General features: G+C 35.2%; 1 protein-coding gene across 2 annotated transcripts in view; it reads right to left on the reverse strand.

Annotated features, from left to right (window-relative positions):
• Positions 1-25472, reverse strand: part of LRBA (LPS responsive beige-like anchor protein) — a 363130-nt gene that overhangs the window by 255176 nt on the left and 82482 nt on the right. The window contains exons 31-34 of one of the 2 annotated variants that reach the window (XM_021541470.3): positions 19036-19169; positions 11022-11100; positions 10629-10762; positions 8411-8472 (exon numbers count right to left, since the gene is read on the reverse strand). In XM_021541470.3, the coding sequence (XP_021397145.2) occupies positions 8411-8472; positions 10629-10762; positions 11022-11100; positions 19036-19169 (409 nt within the window). The remainder of the gene's footprint in view (positions 1-8410; positions 8473-10628; positions 10763-11021; positions 11101-19035; positions 19170-25472) is intronic. The other variant, XM_077783018.1, reaches the window with a different exon arrangement.

The raw sequence follows: 25472 nt of genomic DNA on the forward strand, positions 1-25472 counted from the left end.
ACACTTTCTTAGTCTAATATATAGAACCCATCTTGACTTTTTTCATACTTCAAAACCCCAAACCTCACAATTCCTTCCCAGAAAGCAGATGTGTAGCATAAAACAATAAACACTAGTTTTTGCTCATCTTAAAATCTCACATTGTACATTTCATCTCCAAACTGGAAAATGAGTAAACCCTTAAAACATCCTCCTAGACTAAGTATTATGAAAAGATACAAGAATATAAAGCAAACACATTTTTACCACTGAGACCACCACCTGCCAGGATACAACTACAAAGTGCTTCTTGCATCACTAAGTCAAGAATAGGTCACTTATTATTCGTGCAGTATTGGCAAATAATTCTGAATACATCCAACCTATTTACACACTTAAGGCAAAAGCAAAGTTAAAAACTTCTTTAATTTTTATTACTAAGCAAACTGTCAGTATACATCCATTCATTCATGGCATATTGTTTCTTGCATGAGTCTATCACAATAATGTTTTTTTTAAATTTAGTGACTGTTGGACACAGAAATTTTAAATAATCTATCTATAAGTCATACTAAAGGTACAATATTCCTGAAGTCAGCAATTACACCTAAGAGAAAAGACAGATTTCAAGCAGGTCTTAAGTGTAGTAAAGTGTGAACCTTAGCAATTTTAAGAATAGGAGCTTGAAAGAAACTCCTACTTAAACATACTAGGGTGCTCTCCAAGCAATTCCATGGAACTCAACAGCCAATAAAACTCTCAAACAATATAGAAAGCAAGAGGAAATCATTGCGGGGATGAAGTTCTAACAGACAGGTTTTCCATTATCCTCGGGATTCACACAGAATATATTCCAGTAATATAGGTCTGGAGAGACAAAAATCTACATACTGCTTAAGTCAAAGAACAAAAAAAATCTATGCAGCTAATTTAAATGTAATTTCAACATCCTCCAGTTTAAAGGAAAAGTTTTCCCCTTTATTTCAATCTTATCAGATTTGCACTTCAGACAGTTATCTACCAATCTGATGTGCAGTTTCAGACACTTTAAATGTATAATACAGCTCAATGAAGCATGCAGCAAAATATCCATAGTACATGTAATCCATTTTTAATTATTCCAAGTACTCTGCTCAGTGACAAATACCAAGCATGAAAGTTGTCAATAGACAACTGAAAGTTGTCAATAGTTTTCAGCACACAAACTGAAATCCTTAGATTTCAGAGATGGAAGAAAAATTCCCAGGAAGGAAGGAATGCATACACTATGCAAAAAGCCCCAGATATACGAGTGTAAGGAAGAACCCAGGTGTTCTAGAGAACAGATTTGTTAAAGTAACTTTTTAGTTTTTTAGAAGGAGACTTACTGACAAGACAGAATCTAAAATCCAAGCGCCAAAGGACCACATTTAAGGAGTCTGGATTCCACAGCCAGTGCCCATCCACACCTTCCAGGACTTTCATTCACATTCTCCAAAGTTAATCCTACTGACCACTAGCCAAAGAGCTTACTGTGTATATATCAAGTGTCTTGCAAAGCAGGAGAATGCAGAAATCCCATATCACAACAAATAAAATGAAATTACAATTGAGAACAAACAGATGAATCACAATGTTGCTTTTACAAACTGAGAGAGCTTAATTTGTTTCAAAACTGGACTCTTCTACATGAGTGCTGAATGCCCTTAAGCTCCTGGACTATTACCTACTTTGTGAGGATATGTTGAAACTTTTCAGACAGATTATTTTACCTGATGATAATAATTGTTACCTGAAACATTAATTGAACTTAAATCTCTTCTGCTTCAGGAGAATACTTCAATAGCATGTCCCCTGGCTACTGTGAGATCTACCTTTCCTTCTTCCTGACATCCTGTGAGTTCTACCTTTCCCTCTTCCTGGCTCTCCATCCTCTACAGATGGATGGAGACACACATTGGATGGATACAAACATACATTGCAGGGGAAAAAGAATTTTTGAGAAGAAAACGGTTTGTAATGTAAAATCTTTTCACTGAAAATATCAGTAGTAACACCATACATAAAGCTCAACAGGCATTTCCCAATTATTTTCCATCCAGTAGCATCCTAAAAAAGATTAGGATGAAGATCTTCCATTTTGTTTTCCAGTTACAAAGACCATGTAGCATTTGTTACTAAATTACACTAGAAACATCCCTGCTGCTGCTTGCATAACTATTATTAACACGCTTGGCAATCTTATGTTTTCAAATGCTAGGATTTGCACAGTTTTATTAATGTGCCTGGATCCACTTGGTATGAAACAGATCTTAGCAACTTAAGAATTTAAATAATCCATAGTAGAGTAAGATGATCTTGAATATTTTCCCTTCCACAGCTACCTCATCTCTACAAAAAGCTAGGCTAGCATATATTCTTCCAATCTTCAAATACTTCAAAAGAGCACAAGAAATAAAAATAATTTTTAAAAAATTTAAAAATAAGACAAAAGTGCATTATAAAGTTTCTGGCACAACATTTTATGGAAAGTTAGTAATATAAGGCACAAGGTAAACATGTATGGGCATGATTCATGCAAAAAACTTCCCCTAAATTTCTCAATTTAGACATTGGTACAGTCTTTTTTCAATATTTGTGTGTTAAGATCTAAATCATTTTCATTTGCCTCATTAAGTTATGTTTCTAATAATTTTATCATAAAAGCAATCACTGAAGCTTTTTAACTCAAGTGCAGCTGCATTAATCTTTGATATAGACTAAGATCCTATTGGCAGAAGTTCACACTGTATAAAAAGAAAACCTTTCCACTCCTGATATCTTCTAAATGGCTTTTAAAAGGAAATTAGAGCATGTATTATAGTTGATAAAAAATCACCTGACAGCTTACAAAATCTACCCTTTATGCCAAAACACACACACACATATATATTTTTGACCACATATCTAAAGGACTATCAAATTCTTTTAAAACTTATTTTCAGCTGTTATAACAAAGTGATTAGATGGAAGAACATTATTGTGATTAAAATGTGATCATCTAATATCTGGAGCACATAAAAAAGTATTCCAATGGCATTTATTCTCTTCATATCTCAACCAGGATATTGCTAAATAGTTTTGATGAGTTTTTGTCTGCTGAGTTTGGCTGCCATGGTATCACAATGACATTGGTCTTTAGATAACCTATAGTCAATTCAATTAAAACTTCACAGCAATCACTGCACTTATCCATCACATCAAATTACACTTGAAAGTAAATTAGGAACCAGTGCAGATCACAGAGCATCAGCATAATGTGTTCTATAAACCAACACTGAAAACCTGCCATCTTTTACATCAACTAAAATCTCCAAGCAATTCAAAGGCTTGCCACATTTTAGAACACGCTGCAGAAATCCATTCCTGAGGTAATGAACTTGGATCACTGATGCAATTTTTTTTTTTCTGAGCAGAGGATAGTCATAAAAGCCTGAAGATTCCCCTGCATTCCACAAACACTTAAGCAATGGGGTGGAAGAGGAAGGAGGCTGTGGAAAAAATTCTGCTGAAAAAAATCCAACTCCTATTGCTCTTCCTTAGGGAAAATAATGGAATCCTATGGTTTGTATGGGTCCATGGAACATATTGGTATTGCTCAATTAAGATTCCTTATTGCAGTAAGAACGATGAGAAGACTAAAATGTTGCCGATGCAAGGGATGCACACTGACTTCTTTATGAGCACCAGAATCTACCACCAAAGGGATTTGGTAGAACATGAATTATCATGCTGAAGAAATACCTGTGGCAAAAATGTCACCTCTTAACCAGTGACAACTAAGCTAGACAAGAAAAAAGAAAAAAAAAGAAGGAAATCAAGCTGAAGACCTTTAAGCTGAAGACCTTTGCCTATAAGGGCAGTAAGACGAACTTTCACAGTGTAATTTTTTTCTGCCTAAATGCTACTAATCAGCCTCTGCTGTACTTTTTAAATGCACACGTAAAGCTCCAAAAACTGTCAGAGCTGCACGTGACATGTTCAACCATAATTATATTTCACTGGGCAATATAAGGAAATGCTATCTCTGCATATGAAAAATATTTGTAGTATTAGGGTTTATGCTTCCCTCTTCCATCTCCCCAACGAAGTAATACCACTATACAACTAATAGTTATGGTTATGTAGTTATATTGCAATATATCGTATTAGTCGTTTCAGAAGATAAAATATTTAGCAATGAAATGTATTGAAATGTTGGTTTTGGTCTTACACACACCATCAGCTACCAAGAATGTGCCTTTATCCTTTTGAAAAAAACACTGGGTAGAGGAAGGAGGAACCAGGAATAAGAACACCTTGAACAAGCACACAGCATGCATATGTGGGCAGTGGCAGTGGAGGGGGTCATACAAGTTGTTGCAATATTTATTCATTTTCAGCTGTAACCTCTTAAATAGGTTGGGTGACATTCCATCAATTTTAGAAAATTATCCAAGAGACAAACAGTGTTTGAATAAGTTAGTGTAAGTTTATCTTGCAGTCTAAAACATTTAGATTCAGTAGAAAAATGCTCTTAAGTAGAAGATGAAGTTGAGAAGAGCCACCTAATTAGTTCTCTAAGACAAACTCCACTGATGATTCAGTTGATTGACTACAGAAAGCAAGTGCCAAAAATTCTGTAAATCCAAAGGCATCAAGAAAAATTACAGAACCTATCTCATCTATTTCATACCTTTTCACCTTGGAGCTACAATAATCAGACAAATGCTTCATGTACATGAGCAATAGATAAATACTTTTAATCCCTTCATAAGAGAGGAGGGAAGACCACAGTCTACAGTCATGTATTTCTACACTGTCATGTATTCCAAGAAAATATCTGAAAAATGAAAGAAAGCACAGTAGCACTTATGCTTTATGGACATGTACTCAATTCATCCATGCTGCTTTGAGTTTTAGGCACAGAGAGAGAGAGCCCTTCTAGTGAAAATGCTTTCTTCAGGGCTGACATCAGTTTCCCCGTGAAGAAGTCTTGTCCCACAACTGCATGTGAGCACCTCCAACATCCTAATGTCACTCATTTGAGATGGGAGAACAGAAAGAGAACTTCTCTCTTTCCGCTGGTCTAATTACCCTGACAGGATGCCAGACCAGACGAGATGGTGCTTCCAGGTTCAATGTACTGTATGCATTTCTGATAAATGGGAAAAGAATAGATGACCTGGCAGAAGGCTCAGACAATAACATGTGATTTACAGGACATGAATGCAGCTACTATAAGATTTATCTGACAGCCCTCTCTGATAGTGGACTGTTGAGTATCCGATGGAATGATTTCTAGTCTGGAAAGTCTGCTACTGAGTAGCCATACACATTATTTATTTATTAGATGTTTTGGGTTGAAACCATTTTTAAATGATGCACTTCACAATGCTCAGCCATAAATTTAGTTTTAAACCCTAGAAGGGAGGTAGTGTTATTGGAATGTGTGTCAGACTGAATTAGGATGAGCAACACAACGCTTTTATAAACTAGCCTTGAATGCAACGTCGATTCCTTCAAAAATGATATTAATGTCAAATAAGCAGGAACACTTTGCAGTAATATTAAATGAAGGATTCTTTATGTTTTGATAGATTTATAGAAATGTAAGTACACACACAGAGACACATTTCAAAATTTAGCATGTCTATCAAAAAACACAACTGGTTTTGTCTTAGAAAAAGCCTTTTGTCTGTGTCTTAAACCACCTGTTTCTCTTTTTACCTTGTGTTAAACAGAAAGCAATACATCAACATGCAAACAGAAACATTAAATAAGAGTCTTTTTCCATATGCCTAAATATACGAGTTTTAAACGAGAAAAGAAATTAACCAGGTGTCACAAATAGTTTCAGAGGATTGTACCTCTTTAATTTTTTTTAAATTATTTCACCTATTAAAGAACTTTATTTTCAGAATTTTATGAAAAAAAATGTAGGATATTATTCTATTTTCCATATCTTAGGAAGAAAAATATAATTTAGCCACAGATCTAAATGAACATCAGAAAAATGTCAGGTGCTTCAGAAAAGCAATCCAAGTACTTATATCATATCTACAATGTTTAAAATGGATTTTGAGAAGAGGTTATGATAAAAAACACCGAAGATTAATCAGAGTAATCTTTCAATTTCATAAAACGATGGCTGACAAATTTGTGAAGTTTTAAATCAAATTTGCAGATACTTACTTCATAACTATGCCACATTATTTATGTGATTAAAAACTGGTTTTTGACCTGATCTTTTGATCTTTGGCACTGCATCCTCTCCATCTCCTCTTAAAAATTAATTAAAATTTTAGCAAAAGGATATCACTTCATTTCCCGCCCTATCTTGCGGGGAAAGAAAAGAAAAGAAAAAGAAGGGAAAAAAAAAGAAAAAATCAATCACGCTCAACCCCATCTCCTCCCAGTATCTGTAAAATGTCGGCTTGAAATTCAATTTCATATCTCTCAAGCTTTCATGTAGCAAAAGACAGTTCACTTCTTAACAAAATAAATCACTTCTGTGATTGCCATGCTGACCTCTTTGAATTAGGAAAATTCAAAGTGAAAAATGTAATTATCACCCCAGAACAATCTGTATACATCTGGAGCTAATTTTAGATTCATTTCTCACATCATTTTTCATATTCTGCCAAAAATTACAGCTGCTATGTAACTTTAAAAGGACTTTGAGGTCTTTGTGACTTTATTGGTTTATTTCTACTACTCCGCAAATAACCACCTCAGCCTGTGCAACTTGCACTGGTAAGCAATCACGGTAGCTTCAATTTGATTAGATTAGCATTAAGTGGCATTGTGACACATATGACAAATAGATGCATTAGAGCACGTCATTTATTCCTTATCCTTTCCACTTCCCAAAACCAAACAAGTGATGTACAGTACAGAGCACAACATGATTTTAAGAAAAATTAGATTACCTTACCCAAAAAAAAGGGGAAAGGTCAAGCACTAATTATTGATACAAGCAGCATGGACACCAAAACCTAATTTTTCTAAATGGTAATACCAAGTTGTACGACATATACATAATACTTGGATTAGTTTTTACTGTAACACATTCCTGTTATATGGATTTCTCAGTAGCAAAGATTCTTTTATAATTTAAATCAGCTGCAAGTTCATATTCTAGAACTTGTGAACAATGTTCAGTTCCAGTACTGCCATATGTAAAATAATCTCTAAATTCCAAAAGTTCCATAAGGAATATTAAATTCCTTTCAGGGTAAAATGATACTATATTTCCTGAGGAAGATGGAAAACTAGATGAGAAAAGTTCTGGTTACTTTCATTAATAATAACCTCACTGGAAAACATAACTACTCTTCACTAGTTCATTGTAAAATCCATTAGGTGTAATCTCCAGAAGTAATTGTTCTTATTGCACTTTATTGACAATGTAGACTATCAATTTTTCACACCTTCTATGATTCTTTCATTTGTATTCATGAAATGTCTATCAGCACACTCTAAATAAATTTGGCAATATAGGCACTAAAACGAATAAATCGATGTGAAGAAACATTAATTTTGCATTATCCTTATTCGTCAGGCAAGCAAACCATAGGGGTTGTAAATGAAGGTCAAAGGTTCTGAAATGGGTCAGAACCCTTGACCTCCAGACCAATACCATTCCCATTAAAAAAGACTATTTTAAAGTTTTAAGTAGGGGAATTTACTACCAGAAAGGTATAATTTTAAGGCACCAAAAGAAAGGCTCCATAAAAACAGTCTTCCATTTAATTACAAAAAAAAAAAAAAAAAAAAAAAGAAAAAAGGGAAAAAAAAAGGAAAAAAAAAGGCAAGAAACCTCTCAAAAAAATATCCAATTAAAAAAGCATACATAATTTCATCATTTTAACAAAGTTCCTTAGGCTCTGTCTGTTTTCAGACCACAGGAACAGGCAGTTCTCAAGTTCTTACATACCTAAAATCACTTTACCTTTAGGAATATAAAATGTCCCAAACTGATGACAACCAGGGTTGCTTTCTTAAATTTTTCTCAAATCCTTAGTACTTGTCAAATCAATTAGGAATGACAGGGTTTCAAAAGTGTTTATCACTCATTTCATAACCTCTACACAAAAGGAAAAATTCTATTTATCCCAGAGGATTCAGCATGTCAACATGCAGGAATCAATCTGTTTCCTTAACTTTAATATTTAATATTAAGATCCGATCTCATCTTACAAAAATGACAGCAGAGAATTATGTAGGCACACCATCTTCAGGGTTATGTAAATGTTCAATAGCAAGGTAACAAAAACCCACCTGGATAGACACAGTTACTATATTTTTTAATTAAAAGGCCTTGTACATTATCTTTTTACCTATTACACATGAACCTAAATTAAAAGCAAAATTTTATCTGTAATCTCCATTGTGTTCAGACAGATCAATTTTAGAATTACTTAAACCTCACCTGAGAGCAAAGGAGCATCACCAGTTCCACAACTGAACTGCTAGATTTCATGCACACAAGACCTAAAAAAGGGAAAAAAAAAAAGATACATAAATGCATGCTCTTGTGGCACAAGCTATTAAGACAAACTATTTTGAAGTGCAATAGATTAGAAGCACCTTGACAAACAAAAGAAAACCAAAATTTTCATGCCACTTCCAGTTCAATTTTTTACTTTATCAGCACAAAACAAAAGTACATATGTGAGAGGGAAATCATAAATTCCATGCCTTCCGTCTAAAAGAAGCAGCTAATAGTAATTCTTACCCCCATTACTCAGTTTCATAAATGTTTGTATGTCAAAATGACCAGAAGTGTGGTTAACATATGTTATATTAATCCACTATATCTACGTTTTGCTATTACTCGAAGGATTGGGTCATTATATATGCAGAGAAGGGAAATGGCTTTATGACCTCTGCTTTCTCCATGACGCGCTCTCCTTTCAGCCCCCAGCTATCAATCAAGTTTCCATTTTGTTTCATGGCAGCAGACATCCCAAACACTCTTATTAGTACTTTGACCCTTAACCCCACACTAAGCCTAAGCAGAAGTGCAAGAAGTAACCTATTATATATTTTCAGTTGTTTACAAACTAATTTGAGTATTATTATTTGTATTCGCATTTTGTTTTGGGTTTGTCTATAACTGGGATTTAGAACCAAAAACTGTGTTTATTTTTGTCTAGACCATTCATATACTCCCAGTGATTATCCTGCTTTTTCTTTGCTCATCCAATTTATGAAATACTCATCTATCCATCTATATAATTATAATACAGTCTTTGACCAGGTTTTCTTTTATTTTCAAAAGTAAGCTTTGAGAAAAACTGCTTTTCTGTTTTTTCTTATTAAATCAGTGAAATAAATTTGTTCACAAGGCAGCTTCCATTAAAATGTTTATCAGCTAAAATGATGCCCAAATGCATAAACTAAAGTAGAATCCCATTCTCACAGAAAGCAATTCATACACTTCTTCCTTCCATTTCTTCTTATCTCAAATGGCAAGCAAGCTAAACTCCTAAACTAAATAACTTTAATTTGTGAAATTTAATGAAGTCTCCATTTTGATATCAGCAGTCTTCATTGAAACACTTAGCAAGGTTTGATACTCTAATTGTGTTTCTGACAATGCTCATATTCAGCCCTACAAACAGGATGACTGTCCCAATCCAAGAAACAAGTAGTTTCAAAAATGTTTTTAAAAGAACTTTAATTTCCTAAGAAGAAACTAGATCTGTTAGTGCAAACATAGCTCAAGTTAAGCAACCACAGGATTCTCAGTGCACTTATCACTAGAAGCTGCAACAAGCTCTTCTTGTCACTTCTTCAACAGGACAAAACCTGAAAATGACACTCAGTCAGTGGACAAAACAATTCATATGATATAATTAAATTTTGAGAAAATTGAAAAACTGGTGTTGCACTGCTAAATTCAGTCTTCCAATATGCACCATTTTTTAAATTGAGGACATTAATGTCTGCACTGCAGAACTGAGCCTCATTTTTAAGCAGAGAGAAGCCCATCAGTAGAAAGAAAACTTCATCTCAATCTCAACCATTTCATGCCAATCTTCCACCAGGAAGAGCCATGATCACTGCTGTGCACAGGAATCTCCATCTTCTCAGATGTTCCAGAGAATTCTCCTCTATACTGACAAGGATTCCTCTTACCTGTATGACTCCCTTCCAATTAGAAACCAAAAAGCCAGGAGCAGACTCACGTGCAAAAGAGGCAGCAGAACACACTCCACTGACATAGTTCCCAAAAACATGTCTGTTCCAATTAGAACATGTCTGTTCTAATCCCAGTAAAAGTGTCAGGTCTTGTACCCAACTTGCTACACTATACACTTTACTGTGTATCAAAGCGTTAACACTGACACCAAAATTTCTCTTAAAGCTCACAAAGCACATTTTGTACACCAGCTTCTATGGGACAAATGGCCAGGAGAGTTGGAAAACAAAGGAAGGTGGACATAAAGAGGTAGCAGAGATGGCAAAGACGAGGAGGCAATGACAACGACCTCAAAAGGCTAAAGACAGGAAGAACAAGAGACAGAGAAATCCAGTGGACAGCACTGTTTGGGAAGGCAAGAATAAAGTTCCTAAATAAAGAAATTTTCAGTCTCCAAGGTAACAAAGAAAACAAAACCCCCCTTTTTTAAATGGAAACTTACTTGTACCTTCTATCAGCAACTCCTGCCCATGGCTGCCCAAAAGAGTCCGAGAAAGAAAGGGAGCAAAATCCACAAAAATCTCTCTCAGGAGAGGGGCAGCTTTTTCCAAAGCATGCTCAAGTCTGTCTGTAATACTAGTAGAGAGATACATGTGATTAGCAATAAAAGAAGGAAGTTACTGGAATTTTGTAAAAAGGAATATAGATTTTGACAATGTTTAAGTGATATGCATGTTTAAGAAGGAATTAATCCAACACAGTATTTTACCAAACCTTCATTAGTTATTGAAAATCAGCAAAAGGACATTCTTAAGTTATGTGGTATCAGAATATCAATTGTAATATCCATAACATGAGCCACAGCACAGCTGTTCGGATCAATTGGAAAAGTTACCTCATATTGGAGGCAGAATCCTCAGGCACTGAAGAAACTGCAGGAACAGATGGCAATTTTGAATTAGATGATCCCCTTCCTACAAGAGAAAGTAATAATAAACAAATTATGTAAGAAAATATTCCAGGGATTAGAAAAGCAGACCGGAAACTAAATCATGGTTTTCAAGTGTTGTGTGAGGACTAGGTGAACTCCATTCACCTTGTTGTACCTTAAATATTTTTTTCACAGAAGTCCTATTTACTTGTATTCATATTTACCATGTATGCCATGGCAAGTTTTTCAAATGTTGCTTTAGCATGCTTTAGAAAGTAATTCAAGGAGGCATTGTAGTTTGTTTTGTGAAGGAAGTCAGACCAGGCTGCAGTAATTCCTTCTGGTTTTATAAGCCAGGATCCTCTCTGAACAAATTTAGTAACACAACCCTAGCAGTGAATACAAACAACGTCTTACACCTTTAATATGCCTATAATAAGCTAATATATATAATAATGCTAAAATATACAGCCAAATGGTAATGTTTTAAAGCCATCTCTTTTGGTTAATGCAAGTGTTCACCTAATTTCAGTAACTTGCACAGAGACCCCTTAATATTCTTGTCTCAAATTAAAATATATGTTTGTGTCAAAATCATGCAGAAAACAATGAGTGGGTGTTTTCAACAGTCAGGCTTAAATATTTGAAAAACTGAGACTCTGACAGATGCATCTATGATAAAATTTTCCATTGCACTGCTGGTGTCATTAGCATGATAGCAGTGGTATAACCTCATTTGAGTTATTAACTTTGCCACATCAATTATTCAAAGGTTGATAGGGAAGACTGGTCATTTATGTAGCCTACACTTACAGAAAAAAAAGCAGTTGTGTTATGTCAAATTGACACTACATGGCTCTCATCAGCACAGAAGGAATCTGTAAATATTAAATTCTGCTGTTCAGTATATAAAGAGAAATACAACCTCCCCATACTGCAGTATGGATTAGTATTAGCAATGATGAACAGGGGGCAAGCAAGACAGCCAGAGACTTCACAGATATTTTCTGCCAGGATAGGAATGGTGACTCACAAATCTTACACTGCATTCCAAGCTATAGAGAGGAATGAATCTTAGCAGACAGGTTTCTGTGTGCTTCCCAGGAGCACGACTGCTCCCAGTTCATCTGCAATCCTATCTCTTTCCACCCCGAGACCCTGTCCTATTCTGTTTTCTCTCACCTTGCCAGTTACAGATTTTTATGCTGCTAGAAAGGAGTGGAGGAAAAAAAAAGGAAAAAAGCCTGAAAAAAGAGAGTTTAATCATTTTAGTTCTCATACCTATCTTAGCAAAGATGTTAACCTTCTTAGAACTGTAACTTTGGAAAAATTCCTGATGGTCCCACCTACAATGGAGTTTGTTAATTCCATTAAATGCAACCTGTCTGGAAATCAGCTGCTGAGATCTTGAAACTATTTACCAAAATGTGCCAACTGAAACTTTTCAAAGATTTTCAACTTGACTGGAAAGAAACAGATTTAGAAAGAGATGGCAAAGATAGATCCTGAGACAGTGAATTTATTTCTCTCATCAAATTTCAAGCTTCTTCTCCGAAACTCTGGCAACACAGATCTTCCTCCAAAAAGCATCAAGGGTTTCTGGTGGGTGAGGGTTTTTTGTTTTTCTACCCAGAGAAGGTGGTTTTCTCCAATCTTGTTTCAAAGGCAGCACAGGAACTAATAAAATAAACTAGAATAACCATGAAAATTTTACTCTCATTTCTTTTTCTTTCTTCAGAGATAGGAGATATCTTTGTGAATGTGATTCATTTGTGTTTTTCTTAAATTCAACCTGAAGCTCTTATGCTGAGTGCTACATAGGTATGATAGAATAGGAAGGAAAGTGAGTGGGCCATACAGAATGAAGGATAAGAAAGTGGTGAACAAATATAAGTCCATTTTTTTTAACAGCTAGTTTCCCACAGTCAAACCACCAAAAAGTATTTTGGGTATTTCCAACAGAAAAGCTGTCAAAGGATGGGCCAAAAATTAGAAAATAGCCCCCTGCACAGAAAAACAAAGCCCATATAGAGCAATAAAGCCACATGATTCAGTGGTTTGTCAGATATGTAACAGCTGCAATATTTTCTTTCCCTTTTAATTTTTATATTTAAATAATTTGACTAGAATACTCACCTTTCTCCCTAAAGCCCAACATCCCTATTCTCATTTAACAAGTCCCTCTAACTTGAAAATACTCCAAAGTCCACATATCCAAAAGGTGACCTACAGGCATACACTACCCATAAGGGGAAATCAGCACACTGATCTGGGTAGTCCAACAAAGTACCAAACTGAAATGGCACGCAAAACCTTCAAAATAAGAAAGTCTTCAACACACAGGTTGTGGAAGCAGCATGTCTTGCTACAGAAATGCTCACGTGCTTTTTTATCACATCTAACATCTGTCACCAGTAGTCCACTACTCACTGGGTATGGTTATACAGTCAATAGTATATACAACTAAAATCCTACCCCTATTAAAGCAAAGATTATCAGGATAAAATAAGACTTAACAGTGAAGCATAACAGAATGAGTTTTTAAATTAAATGAGACAAAAATAATTCTGCGGAGCATTTGGGCCATCAGCAAAATAACTGGAGGAAAAAAATCAGGGAAAAAATAAAATCAAGAGAAACATCCACAAGGACAATGAGGGGGCTTAATAGCCATCACGAGGCTAGTAAATAAACATAGTCTAGGGTAACTTGGCTTTCTTGTTGCTTGTTTTATTTTGTTGAGATGGGTTAGAGCTTTTTTAATTTTCCATTTTGTCAACAAAACTGGTGAAAATACTTTGAGTGGGAGGTAAAGGAAATCACTGACAGCATAGGACATGATTATTTTTTCTTCAAGAAATATAAAAAACCTGCAAAAAACAGATTAGGTATACATGTAAAAGACTATGAAACTTTAAGTAAATATCAACTTTTAAAAATAGACATAAAAGAAAAAGCACTGATAATTTGAATTTAACAAAGCATAACAGAGGCATCTACATAAACTGATATCCTTTTTGAAGATTACATAAGGATATTTATGGTCTCAATTTCTTCATGCTTATCAACACCTAAAACCACATTCCAAACCCAGATATTTTTCACCAAAAGAGGTGAATCTCAGATGTATCCCAGCTGAGAATTTCAGGGTTCTTTCAATGGGATTAGGCACAGTGATTTTTGCATGCAGATTTTGGTTTGTGAAAGTACATTTTTTCACTTTATTTAACTCAGAGGTAGCTCTTTATTACACTTTTGTTTCCACTTTTAGTGCAAAAATGAAAATACTTCAGTAGCATATTTTCATCCACAACACACATGTGGGTAAGTGCAGTAGCTACTTCAAACATGTGGAATGAAACTGACTTATCTCTTCCTTATCCTTTCACTGATAAACTGGCTCCTTCAAACTGACAGTTTTACAGACATTTGCAAGAACATAAAAGAAAATGCAAATAGATCATCTGTCTAGCACCCTTACAGTGAAGTCTTATTGTTTATTCAAGGTCCCCAAGGGTCTAAACAAATAGTGTCTCGAGCAATAAAATAATGTTTAAAAACTCTTTGTGCAAGATCCTTATGCTTTTGCATGTGCACTTGCAAACTGCACTTGGCAATGCACAAGCAGTACATGATAATTTACTTTGAGAGGAGACGGAGATGAGGTATAAAAAAACTCAGAGTTGAATTAAATGACCGTATCTCTTAATTTTGTACAACAGACCTACCCTACATAAATGCACCAGTGCCCTTGGGAGAAGAGGTATCAAGCAAAATAATGAGCTCATTCAAGAATACACTTCCAGGACTGGAAGTGCACAATGCAAGACTACAACAAAAGGTTTTACAAGCTAATATAAGGGATCTGTTACATAAACACATCTGTAGGCTAAACCAAAACAGATTTTTGTGAAAACTTAAGAGAAGCGGCTTTAAAACAGTTTTTATATTGACATAGTATGAAGTAATTTTCATTGCATATTATCAGAATTGGTGTTTTTCTAAAGTGCCATCCTGCTCTGGTAACTAGCCTTCATCTCCTGTCACAGTTAAGTTGGAATTCTTTTTGAAATAATTACTATAATCCAGTGAATTGCATGAACAACCTCTGCACTGATGGTAACCAACTTCATTATCATTTTTCTTTATCTTGTCTCCTCTTAATTTATTTTATTGCATGACTTCAACTTCATTTTCACCTATGTATAAAAATCAATGAATACCATTAATCTTTGCAAAACAAGCCAACTGCTGCATAAAATTTACATTTTCCTATGTATTAGACTAGAATTCAGGAGTCAAAACTCCGTTTTTACCCACTGTTACTGTTTATCCTAGTGTTTCTTCTAAGCATTTACTTCCTTTGTCACCTTACTTTTTGACATGGTTTTGTTTACAACTTCGCAATTTGGAGAACAGCTTGTCCAGAGAAGAAAAAATCCTGTAAATAACTGTGTGTGGCTCAGAGGCAAAACAAGTGAAACTCAAAGAACTTTAAGTAGAAAGGGGAGGAAGCAGACAACAGAAACTGAATGGAACTTCTCAGTGTTTTTCTATATTCAGAATGTCAGTGAGAACAAGACACAATTCACTCCTCAGAGTTTTCATATCCCCTCTTCATGTAAATTGTATTTGAACAACCATTTGGAAACTGAATCATGAAAGCCTCAAGACTGAATTAAGGGCACTAATAAAACACATGTGAAATCCTTTGAGTACATAAACAGAGAAACTCAGTGCATCAGAGAAAACAGTGGGAGTGCAAACTGCAAAGCATTTTTAAAAATTGTCACCACTTCAGAACATTGTGACTGTAATGGAAACATTTAAAAGGAAAACTGACAAACAAAAATACAGGCGTCCTGCTGGCACGTTCCCAATAACTTAGGCAGCTCTGCCAAGTCCTGCCTGTCCAAATATTAGTCTTTTCTTAGCAGTAGCCCTTCCTGAACACAGCATGTGTAAAACCTCTGCATCACATCACACATCCAGCCTGTGAGACAACCCAAGGAAGAAACAACTCCAGTGAATTCACCCTTCTTATACTACTACTAGCAAAGATACCCTTTTGTTCAATTTATACCCTCAGTGGTAGGCAACAAATTATCAGCTCAAGAGGGGCCCCCAGGTTTATCTTCTCCGTTCATTTCCAAGATTCCAGCAAACCAACAACGCAAATACGAGCCATCAGCAACAGACCGATGGGGTAGTTCAGACCACAAAGGGCACATCTGTGTTCAAGAAAGGCTTTTTGTACTATGCTATATTTTGCAGATTGAATGAGTAAAGGTGAAGAAACTTCTGCAAAAAGGCTAGAGTGTCTGAAGCCAAAACATGTTTTCATCCCCTTTTGAAGTATCAGAGGGACAGAGTGAGCTTGGATGGCTCTTTCCAACCCATCAACACTCTGTATTTGGTAGGCCAAGATACGTCACAATCCGTGTGATATGGGAGCACCTAAGCACCAAGTATCTGAGATGCTCACAACCCGTGAGCTACAGGCAAGATGCAAACTTCAGGAAAAATTATTGGGAAGGAAGCTGACGAATTCTGAGCACACACAAATGGCAATGGAAGCATCTGGAACCACACAGAGTGATATTGCAAAACAAAACCTACCTTGACCAAGCAATTCTAACATCACATCTACAGGTGGAGGATGACCACATACTATGTAAAACTTATTCCCAAACTGAGTGTTTCCACACATTACTATTAGAACACTATCACCTGCTATTTAATCCTATTTCAATGTCTGCATACCACTTTCCCCATTTTGCACTAAATCTTCCCAAGGCTTCATCATACAGCATTATGTGCTCATATATTTTACATGCTATATATTATATATATTAAAATAAATTATATATGTAATTAATATATATTATATATAGTTATTACTTGTATATATAGTGTATATATAATTATATATGCTACCAATTTTTTAAATTTATCAAAAAATGTATATAAAACTCACTTTTAAAAAAAACTTATGAGATGTTTTTTAATATAAGAATAATGTCTAACAGCCTTCTATTCAAACATGAATTAGCCTCAAATTTATATTCACTAAATAAGCCACTACCTAATCTCAGTTCTTTTAAAAAAAAAAAGGTTTAATTTATTTCTTAATTGTGAAAGTAAACAGACTTATTGAGTGTTAGCTGAAAAAATAAGAACAATGTAGATTCTCTGCTGCATGAAACTAAAAATTAATGAAAGAATATGTGATTTGAACTCAGGAAAATTATAGTAATTATATTTTTGTTTGATAGGAAGCTTGCTTATTACTACTTCCATATTCTAATAAAAAACAAATTAAGGCCTTATAGAGAATTTGATCTCAAACTGAAATGTGTGCAATTTACATGAGCAACATTAAATGTAAACCACTCCAACTCTGCAAGATTTTTGTTTCCATGCCATTATTTTACACAGGAAAAAAGAAACAGTCTCATGTTTTAATCTGTTTAAGGCATGATTTCATTTATTCCTTTATTTTTTATTTTAATTAATTATATTGCCAATCTAAACATGTCTATTTTTAATCCTGATTAGTTTCTTTTTATGCATATCAGTTCAGATTACATGTCCAATTTTTGCCAAAACTTCCAGACATGATGGAAGTCACTGTTATAAACTGCATTAGTATTGTTTATTGTCTGGATTTTTCATACATTCTACAGGCACAGAAGCACTTTTTTTTTTGGTCTATACGTTCCTAAAAGATGACTAAATCTGAAAATCAATGTTCTTCTGTTTTGTTTTTATTAAAAGCAAGTGAATACCTACTTCAGAAATTGTAATAGTTAAGCCTACAACTAAGCTGGGTTGATCAGTCAGAAGTTAACAAATTAGCAATTATTTTAAACAATTTTAATGTAGGTGAGGTTTTACTACTTCTAAAACAGATTAGCTGCTCAGAACCAATCTTCCCCAAAGAACTGTGACATTTCAAAATACTGCTAATTCCACTACTTCAAATATTACTCCTACACTAATATCTCCTGCAGTTTTGGTGGCAAAATGGATTCTCCCTTTCCCAAAGAGTAAGAACATACTGTATTTCAATAGCTCCTCTTTTACTTTAAAATAACTGGAACAATACCTTTTTGATTTTCCCAAGAAATGGAATGGGCAGTTGAAGACGGGAACAAATACCTTCCAGACACACAAGTAGAGGGGACATGGTAATAGACCACGGTATTTTTCCCCCATTTCTTGCAGTTTGGATGTAAGTTCACAAAACCAGCAAGCAAGAAACTCAAACATTGAAAAAAAAAAAAAACCACCAATAATCAGGCACAGCTTGAGATTTCCTTGATTAAGATCCAAATCATTTGTAAGTCTTGAAGTCAAACTTCATGGGCAAAAAGATCCTACACAGCCTTGTGATTCAGACAAGGCTAAATAGAAAAGCATGGCTTTGACATATCATTTAAGGTTAAACATCATTTATCTCACACAGAACAACCGGAGAGACCAAGGGTTCAAAGGAACACTTGCTTATAAACAATCTACTCCACTTTGTCCCCACTGAAAAAACTGTCCAAAGCAATTGGTTTAGCATCAACACTGAATTTGACCTCAGGCTAAACCTATGGAAACACTTGGCTATAATTTCCAGTTCTACTTTGCACTAGCACATATACCTGGTCAAACACCCCAGAATTTATAAATAAGCTTACACTTTACATTATTAATGTGTAATAAAAAATAGTCTTTAGAATACACCATCTTTATACTACATACAAATTAATACAGCATGATTGCTCTATCAAAACAGTGAGAAATCTTGAAATTAAGACAAATATTGCTCAGACGGTTGCATTTGTTGCAACATTAGTACTTTTTTCTAATAGTACTATTTTTGTAATTTTTTCTTTATTTTATTTGTATTCAGACCAAATGGGGATGCAAATAGAAGCAAGAGAAAAAGTTGTTTCTATTAAGGTTTCTTAATTTAACCCTTACTTACCAGGAGATTCTCCTGACAAATCTGGGGCTTGGGCTGAATCTAAAGAAGAAACCACACTGACAGCATTTGTAGGAGTACCAATAGCAGCTGTAGAAGAGGAAATGCTTGATTTCTTCGTTGGTACAACAACACTCCTAGGTGAAGATAAAAAGTTAGTAAATTATACTGTATGTGAAGGCTCACACTACTCTAATCCTTTTTATGCATCTAGCACTTGTATTACCATGTCCTGCAAAAGTTCCTTTGCTTTCCTACTTTCTTTTTCAATCATCTTTTGTAGGCCACCTTAACCTAAGGACACTTCACTTGTTGATGGTACACTTTTTTTTGCTATGCCTTAATATCTCATCCACTTCCATAGAACCCCTGACTAAAACTGCAAAGTTAGAAGATCACCAGGATAAGGGTTTAGCAACAAGGCTTTTCTTTGCACCTCTGTTTGCCCAAAATCTGGTTTAAACTTCAGGCAACTATTTACAAAAGATGTGGCAGTATTCAACTTGAAGGTGAATTATCAATGCTGAAGGGTGCATTGACAGTCTTTTACTCCAGGTATTCTAATGCAGAACAGAAGACTGACTGAAGAAGGATATACTATACCATAGCTAAAAACTTCCTAATACATCTACATGCACATACAAATTCACACATCTTAAAAATACAGCTAAGGCATGAATTTAAGATATCTTGCCAATCAAGTTTTATTTATATAACAAATCAAAATATTCCTTGGAGTTAAGAGAAAACCTCCATATTTTACACAAGCTAAATGTCAGGCCTTATAGTCAGCATTAAAGACTATGTCAGAGGAAAAGATACAAAGTGACAAGTTAGGCATGGAAATTTATCTGACACGTTACAAAGACATGTACTTATGCTATTCTGATTTCAATTAAATGGCAGTACTTCATTCTAAATACCTAAAAGGCCTTGTTAAGCATACGTTAAAGGCATTTTTAATTGCAAGTTAGCTCCATAAACATGCAAAACCCCAGCTAATGAGGTAAAGAGTACAGCTGATATATAATGTACTCCCACTGCAGCGCTTACTTTTAATTACCTGGTGTTAACCATAAGCTGAAGATCTTCAACATTCAATTTATTTAATCACATCTTTTGTTGACAGTAATACAACTACACACTGAAAGTATTCCCTTAATATCTTTAAAATATTCATTTTCTAAATAAAGTAACTCAGAAACTTGACCTGAATTCAGGTGTGAGAACGACCAAAGAAGTTCTTTCTAATATTTTTAAAACAGTTCTTGCTGGAATGGGCAAAGGAGGACTGTATTTGACTCCCTTCTTCAGTCACAGGATATCAAAGGATGTCACAGAAGCTACACCACCTTACTGATTAAATCAGCCCTCGTCAAAGGCCAGAGTAGGCAGGCACCATACTTGGAGGCCATACATGTCATATCATTATAAGGGTGACTGCTAATGTTAACTAGTCACTAAAAAAGTAGAAGCAACAACACCTGAGCCCCAAATCAAGATATTGTGCCTAAACCATGAATTTTGCTCATATGCTCATGTCTGTTTCCCTGAAACATGAACAGTGAGCTAAGAAATAGGTCATATATTTAGAGTGCTTTTAAAATTATTGTCACATTATCAATTAATTTTGCACCACACAGGTACAAGAAGGGGGTCTTTCACTCGATATCCTGTGATATTCACTGCCTGGAAATTGCTCCTACTATTCTATAACACACATTCAAACACCTGGAAGGGGTTAGGAAATGAATACAAGTTTACAGAATACAAATGCATCCACATACAGTAAAATTTGGGACATTTTTCCAATCTTCACAATTCATCACTGAAGCCCAGGAGTATTCCTCTAGAGATTTTAAGTCCTTTAACTGTACAGATATCCAGCTCAAGAAATACTAATCAATAATATTAAACCCAAAAATGTACGACTTCTCATTATAAATATATGTCTGTTCAGGTGGACTCCATAAGACCTTGGTGCATGATCTAGAGAAATTCGTTTGCACACCAAGTTACAGAAATAATCATCCATTTGTTGCTAACTAATACAGACACAATTATATTGAATATAATATATTGGATTTGGAAAAAACGTTTGGTGACAAATTTCAGTGCACATATAGATGGAAATTGTGTACACATAGGTTATGTATGCTCAAAAACGTATCATTCATGTAAATAATTTTAAATTCGAAGACATCAAGTTACCTTGAGGGTAAAACCAAGTCCTTTAGAGAGGCTTTATGTTTCTAGGGCTAATAGTCAATCAGAATTCTCTCAAATACATCAAATCAGAATGGGTGTGTTCTCTGAATGCCTATGAATATCCTGGTTTTACTCTCTGATTCCACTAAGAACCCCAGGAACTACAAAACAGGTGGTATTTAAGTCATAAAGAACACGTCAGAACCACACCATAAAAAATAAAATATATACATGGCAGAATTGTGACCAAATTCAATACTAGAAAATACCTGTTACAGATGAAAATCAAGAAATGAACATGCTGGAAGCATTGAGAAGGCATTTTAGCAGCTCCTCACAAGGCAAGTGACAGCTCTGGAACTACACAGGAGCAAGGATGCCTGGCCTGGAGCAAGGATAGTCGCGTGCAGACAGCTGCTACCTCAACAGTGCTCATCTGCAGCAGTAATGAGGGCAGGCAAAAGAAATCCCAATTCCAAGAGCCTTCTGGCACAACACTACAGTTTATCATTTCTCCCTGTAAACTCCTACTGACCTTCAGTGTGCTTAGGTGGAGATGCACTGAGGGAGTAGTTTCAGCAAGTTGTCAGCATCCCTACAACTACCCAAGGAGAGGTGCATTCAAGCAAACGAATTAAGACTTCTTTGAGTTTTTTCCCCTGCACTGCAACAGGCAGCAGTAAATGACCAGAACAGTCCCTTCTGCCTTTTCAGATCTTTTGTCTTATCTCCTACCTCCCAAACTGTACTAGTTTGGGAATACATGTATAGCTGCTACTCTAATCGTCAGGAACTTATTTTACATGAAGTATATAAAAAAAGGAACTATATTCTAATACTCACTCCCAGTATAATTTTCAGCATCTAGCAATGGCATTCACTACAAGGAAGACACTCAGATTACCAGCACCAGAAGTCTGGCATTTATTCTATTCACAGCTGTAAAGTAGAGATGCTGCCTTTTTTTTTTTTGTTTGATTGTTTTTTTTCTTGTTTTTTTGGTTTTGTTTAGTTTTGGTTTGGTTTTTTTATTACCCAGTATCATTCCTTTTGCTTTGAGTCAAGGAATAAAAATGAATAACTACAGTTTTCAGACTTTGAAATACAAGAGAACATGCTACCATCCCACACTACCTTATAAACAGGACACAGGCAAATGCCTGAGTATTCCAGTGTCACCACATGCTTCGAACAAGAGACCAACTCTCAGAAATTTTTTGAGAGATACACATTGTTTACTATATCCCACTGAAACAGAAGTTCTAGCTTTTAGTTAAAGAATAAGACTTCAACAAATCTACTTCATAAATTCATCATCAAAAAGGTCCTTTTGGACCTTGCACCCTTGAAAGGAAAGAGGGGCATCTCACCGTGGAGCTCAGACTACTTCTGAACAGTATTTTAGATAGCGATCTGGAACAGTCAACAGAAATTATAGCTGGTTTTGAGTCAAAATAAAATAAACAGTATGTCTGGTGAGGAAAGAAGGTCCCTTCCAAGAGTTGTGTCAATTTGATGCACACAGCCAAAAAAAGTGCTGGATATTGTTCAACAGCATGATGCAAGAAAACTCCAAATTGTGAATGCTTCTGGTCTTCTGGTCAGTTGCCATGGCCTTCTGATGCAAAAATCCTTGAATGAGGTCAAGAACCACAAACCAAAACACCCAAGTATCCTGACATACTGACTTTCTATCTGAGCACTGCTGCAGTATTGGTAATGTACTGCCATGGATGTCTTCCCTTTCAACAGGGCAACCGACCAATGTTACAGCTGCGGGATTTGTTTTAGGAGTTTCCACTTCCAGGCCTTCTTCAAAGGTATGAAAGTACAGCTCAGCAATCACATAAAAATATTCATATTTACCACATACTGGAAAAGCAAACTAAGATTTTTGAAGCAAAAACATTGGTTATGTTTCTTTATTTGCATTCTGAAATTCCTATATTTTTTCCTTCCTTGATATTTTCTTTTAATATTTACGTGGAATTGCAAATCTGTTCCAAAGAAATATTTTTCCATTAGCAACCAGTGTTCCTTTGTGTTCTTCTTTTGAAAGATTATTTAAATGCTAATATAAGAAAAAATGAATGCAACTGGCATAAAGAATGAGAGACAGTGGAAAATTGAGTTTAAATATGGTAGCAAATAAACTACACAGAAAACATAACATGTTCAGCATATTATTAAATCAAGTAAATTTGCCAGAACTGTCTTAAAAATTAATGTGCTTTCAACTTCCCTTGAATAATAGAGCACTTGCTTTTAAAGAGTACACAGATAAGACAGTACTTCTTCTGTAGCTAAACTGGTGTTTTCTGAAAAATTAAGTATTGCTACATATGTGAATAAAATATTCATCAACAAGCTGCTTTATATTCTATTTCCTAAATCTACAAAAATAATATATTTTACAAAACATCTGTAATCATGATTAATTTTATCAGAATACATACATTAAGCAACCTCACTCACACAGGGGCAGAGGCATCATGTGGAAAAAAAGCATCAATACATTTTACTCCTTAACATTCACATCAATTAAATTATATTTCTGGGTTACACTTGTATATTAAAACATCCATTATATTAGGTTTCAACTACAGGATAAATAAAATTTTAAAACTGCACAAAAAATATGCTTAAGGTCTCTTGCAAGGAGACTTCAAGCACCATAATAACAACAAGACTTGAGCTGCCTCATTTACATGACTATATTAGATGATTGCCTGTTTTCATTTTAAATAAAATATTTAAGGTTTAAAATAAGAATTTACAGCAGGGGAACTGATAAACATAGGCCACGCATAGTGAGAACCAGCTACCAGAAATACATCCTAGCCAGAAGGTCAGTGTGTTATTAGTCCAAATTATGCTGAAGTGTAAGGAGTCTTCACGTTGCAGACAATTATTCACTGCTGAATGAGCACAGACCACTGGGCGGAACCCTGACTTCCATCACAGACAAAGGCTTATGTAATAATGATCTATTCTGCCAAATTCCATAAGGATTTACTTATTGAACCCTTCCCTGGTTTCAGTTCACTGATTCTTCTGTTTCAATATAAAGATAGAAAATATCTACATCTCCTAAAATTTTAGCATTTTCCCAAGTATTTACTTTTCATTAAGTTGGCAAGTCCCCATTTATTTTTAAATATATTTCAAGTATACAAATTTTCCTTGGGTGCGAGTCAAATATTCCTAATACAACATGAGACAGCCCAAACTGATGACCTCACTGTAATTTAAAAATACTTACATGAGCTCTGATTCCTCCTAACACACAAGAATTTATACTGATTTCATTCTCTTTTTTTTATTTTCTTAGCACTGAAAAGCAATGCAGATGACAGTTTGTCTGTACCCCGACAGGACAATGGTTTTCATTCAAAACCAAAAGAAAATAGCCTTGTTCCAGGCTACCGAAATGATGGCCACTGCAAGACTCCTGTGTAAGAGGCAAAAGATCAATTAAGAGGATCAGAGACTTATTTTTACCTCTATTTTGTGAGCCAGGAAGGCAGCCTGCTATGTCAGTGTCCTTCTATGGGCTCTGCTGTCTGTGGATAATACCATTGTCTTATGTCTCCCTTGAAATATCCAAGGAGAAAGGAAGAATAAGAGACTCTCAAAACCATGAGAGATCAGAGGATGGGAGGAGGGAAAGAGAAGATATATTAGAAAGAATACAATCAATTTTGTAAGAGAACTTTAAAATCATCTTGGCAGGGAGAAGACTTCAAATGGTTTGCCTCTTTGGTCCCTGCAGAATGCAAATTGTTGGTGTGCTGAAAAAGCTGAGCTTTCCATCACAGCACATCCCTTTATCTAAAGATTCGCCATTCTCATATTCTGTCTCTACCAATGCTTGGCAGATTTAATCTTGTCTAAAAATAGTTTATTCTATTTGCATTTAAGGCCCAAATCAATGAAGTCTAAGATGTATCCATTCCATATAAAAAGGGACTTGGATGAAATTTAACTGAAATTACCACAACCAACTACTACAGAGCCTATGTACACCACTAACTGATGAATGAGTAAACACTGGCTAAGCTGAACTAAGCAGCTTATAGATGATGTTCCAAAAATATAAACAAGGTTATTAACATATCTGTTCTGCAAGTTGCAGCATAGCTGCAGATTTAAGCTGTAGGGTACAAGACCATGATTTAAGAACCTATATTCCTCTGAACCCTCAGCATCAGCCTCCCATAATGACAAAGTTA

Source organism: Lonchura striata, chromosome 4, assembly GCF_046129695.1.
Source record: "Lonchura striata isolate bLonStr1 chromosome 4, bLonStr1.mat, whole genome shotgun sequence".
Classification (NCBI taxonomy): Eukaryota; Metazoa; Chordata; class Aves; order Passeriformes; family Estrildidae; genus Lonchura; species Lonchura striata.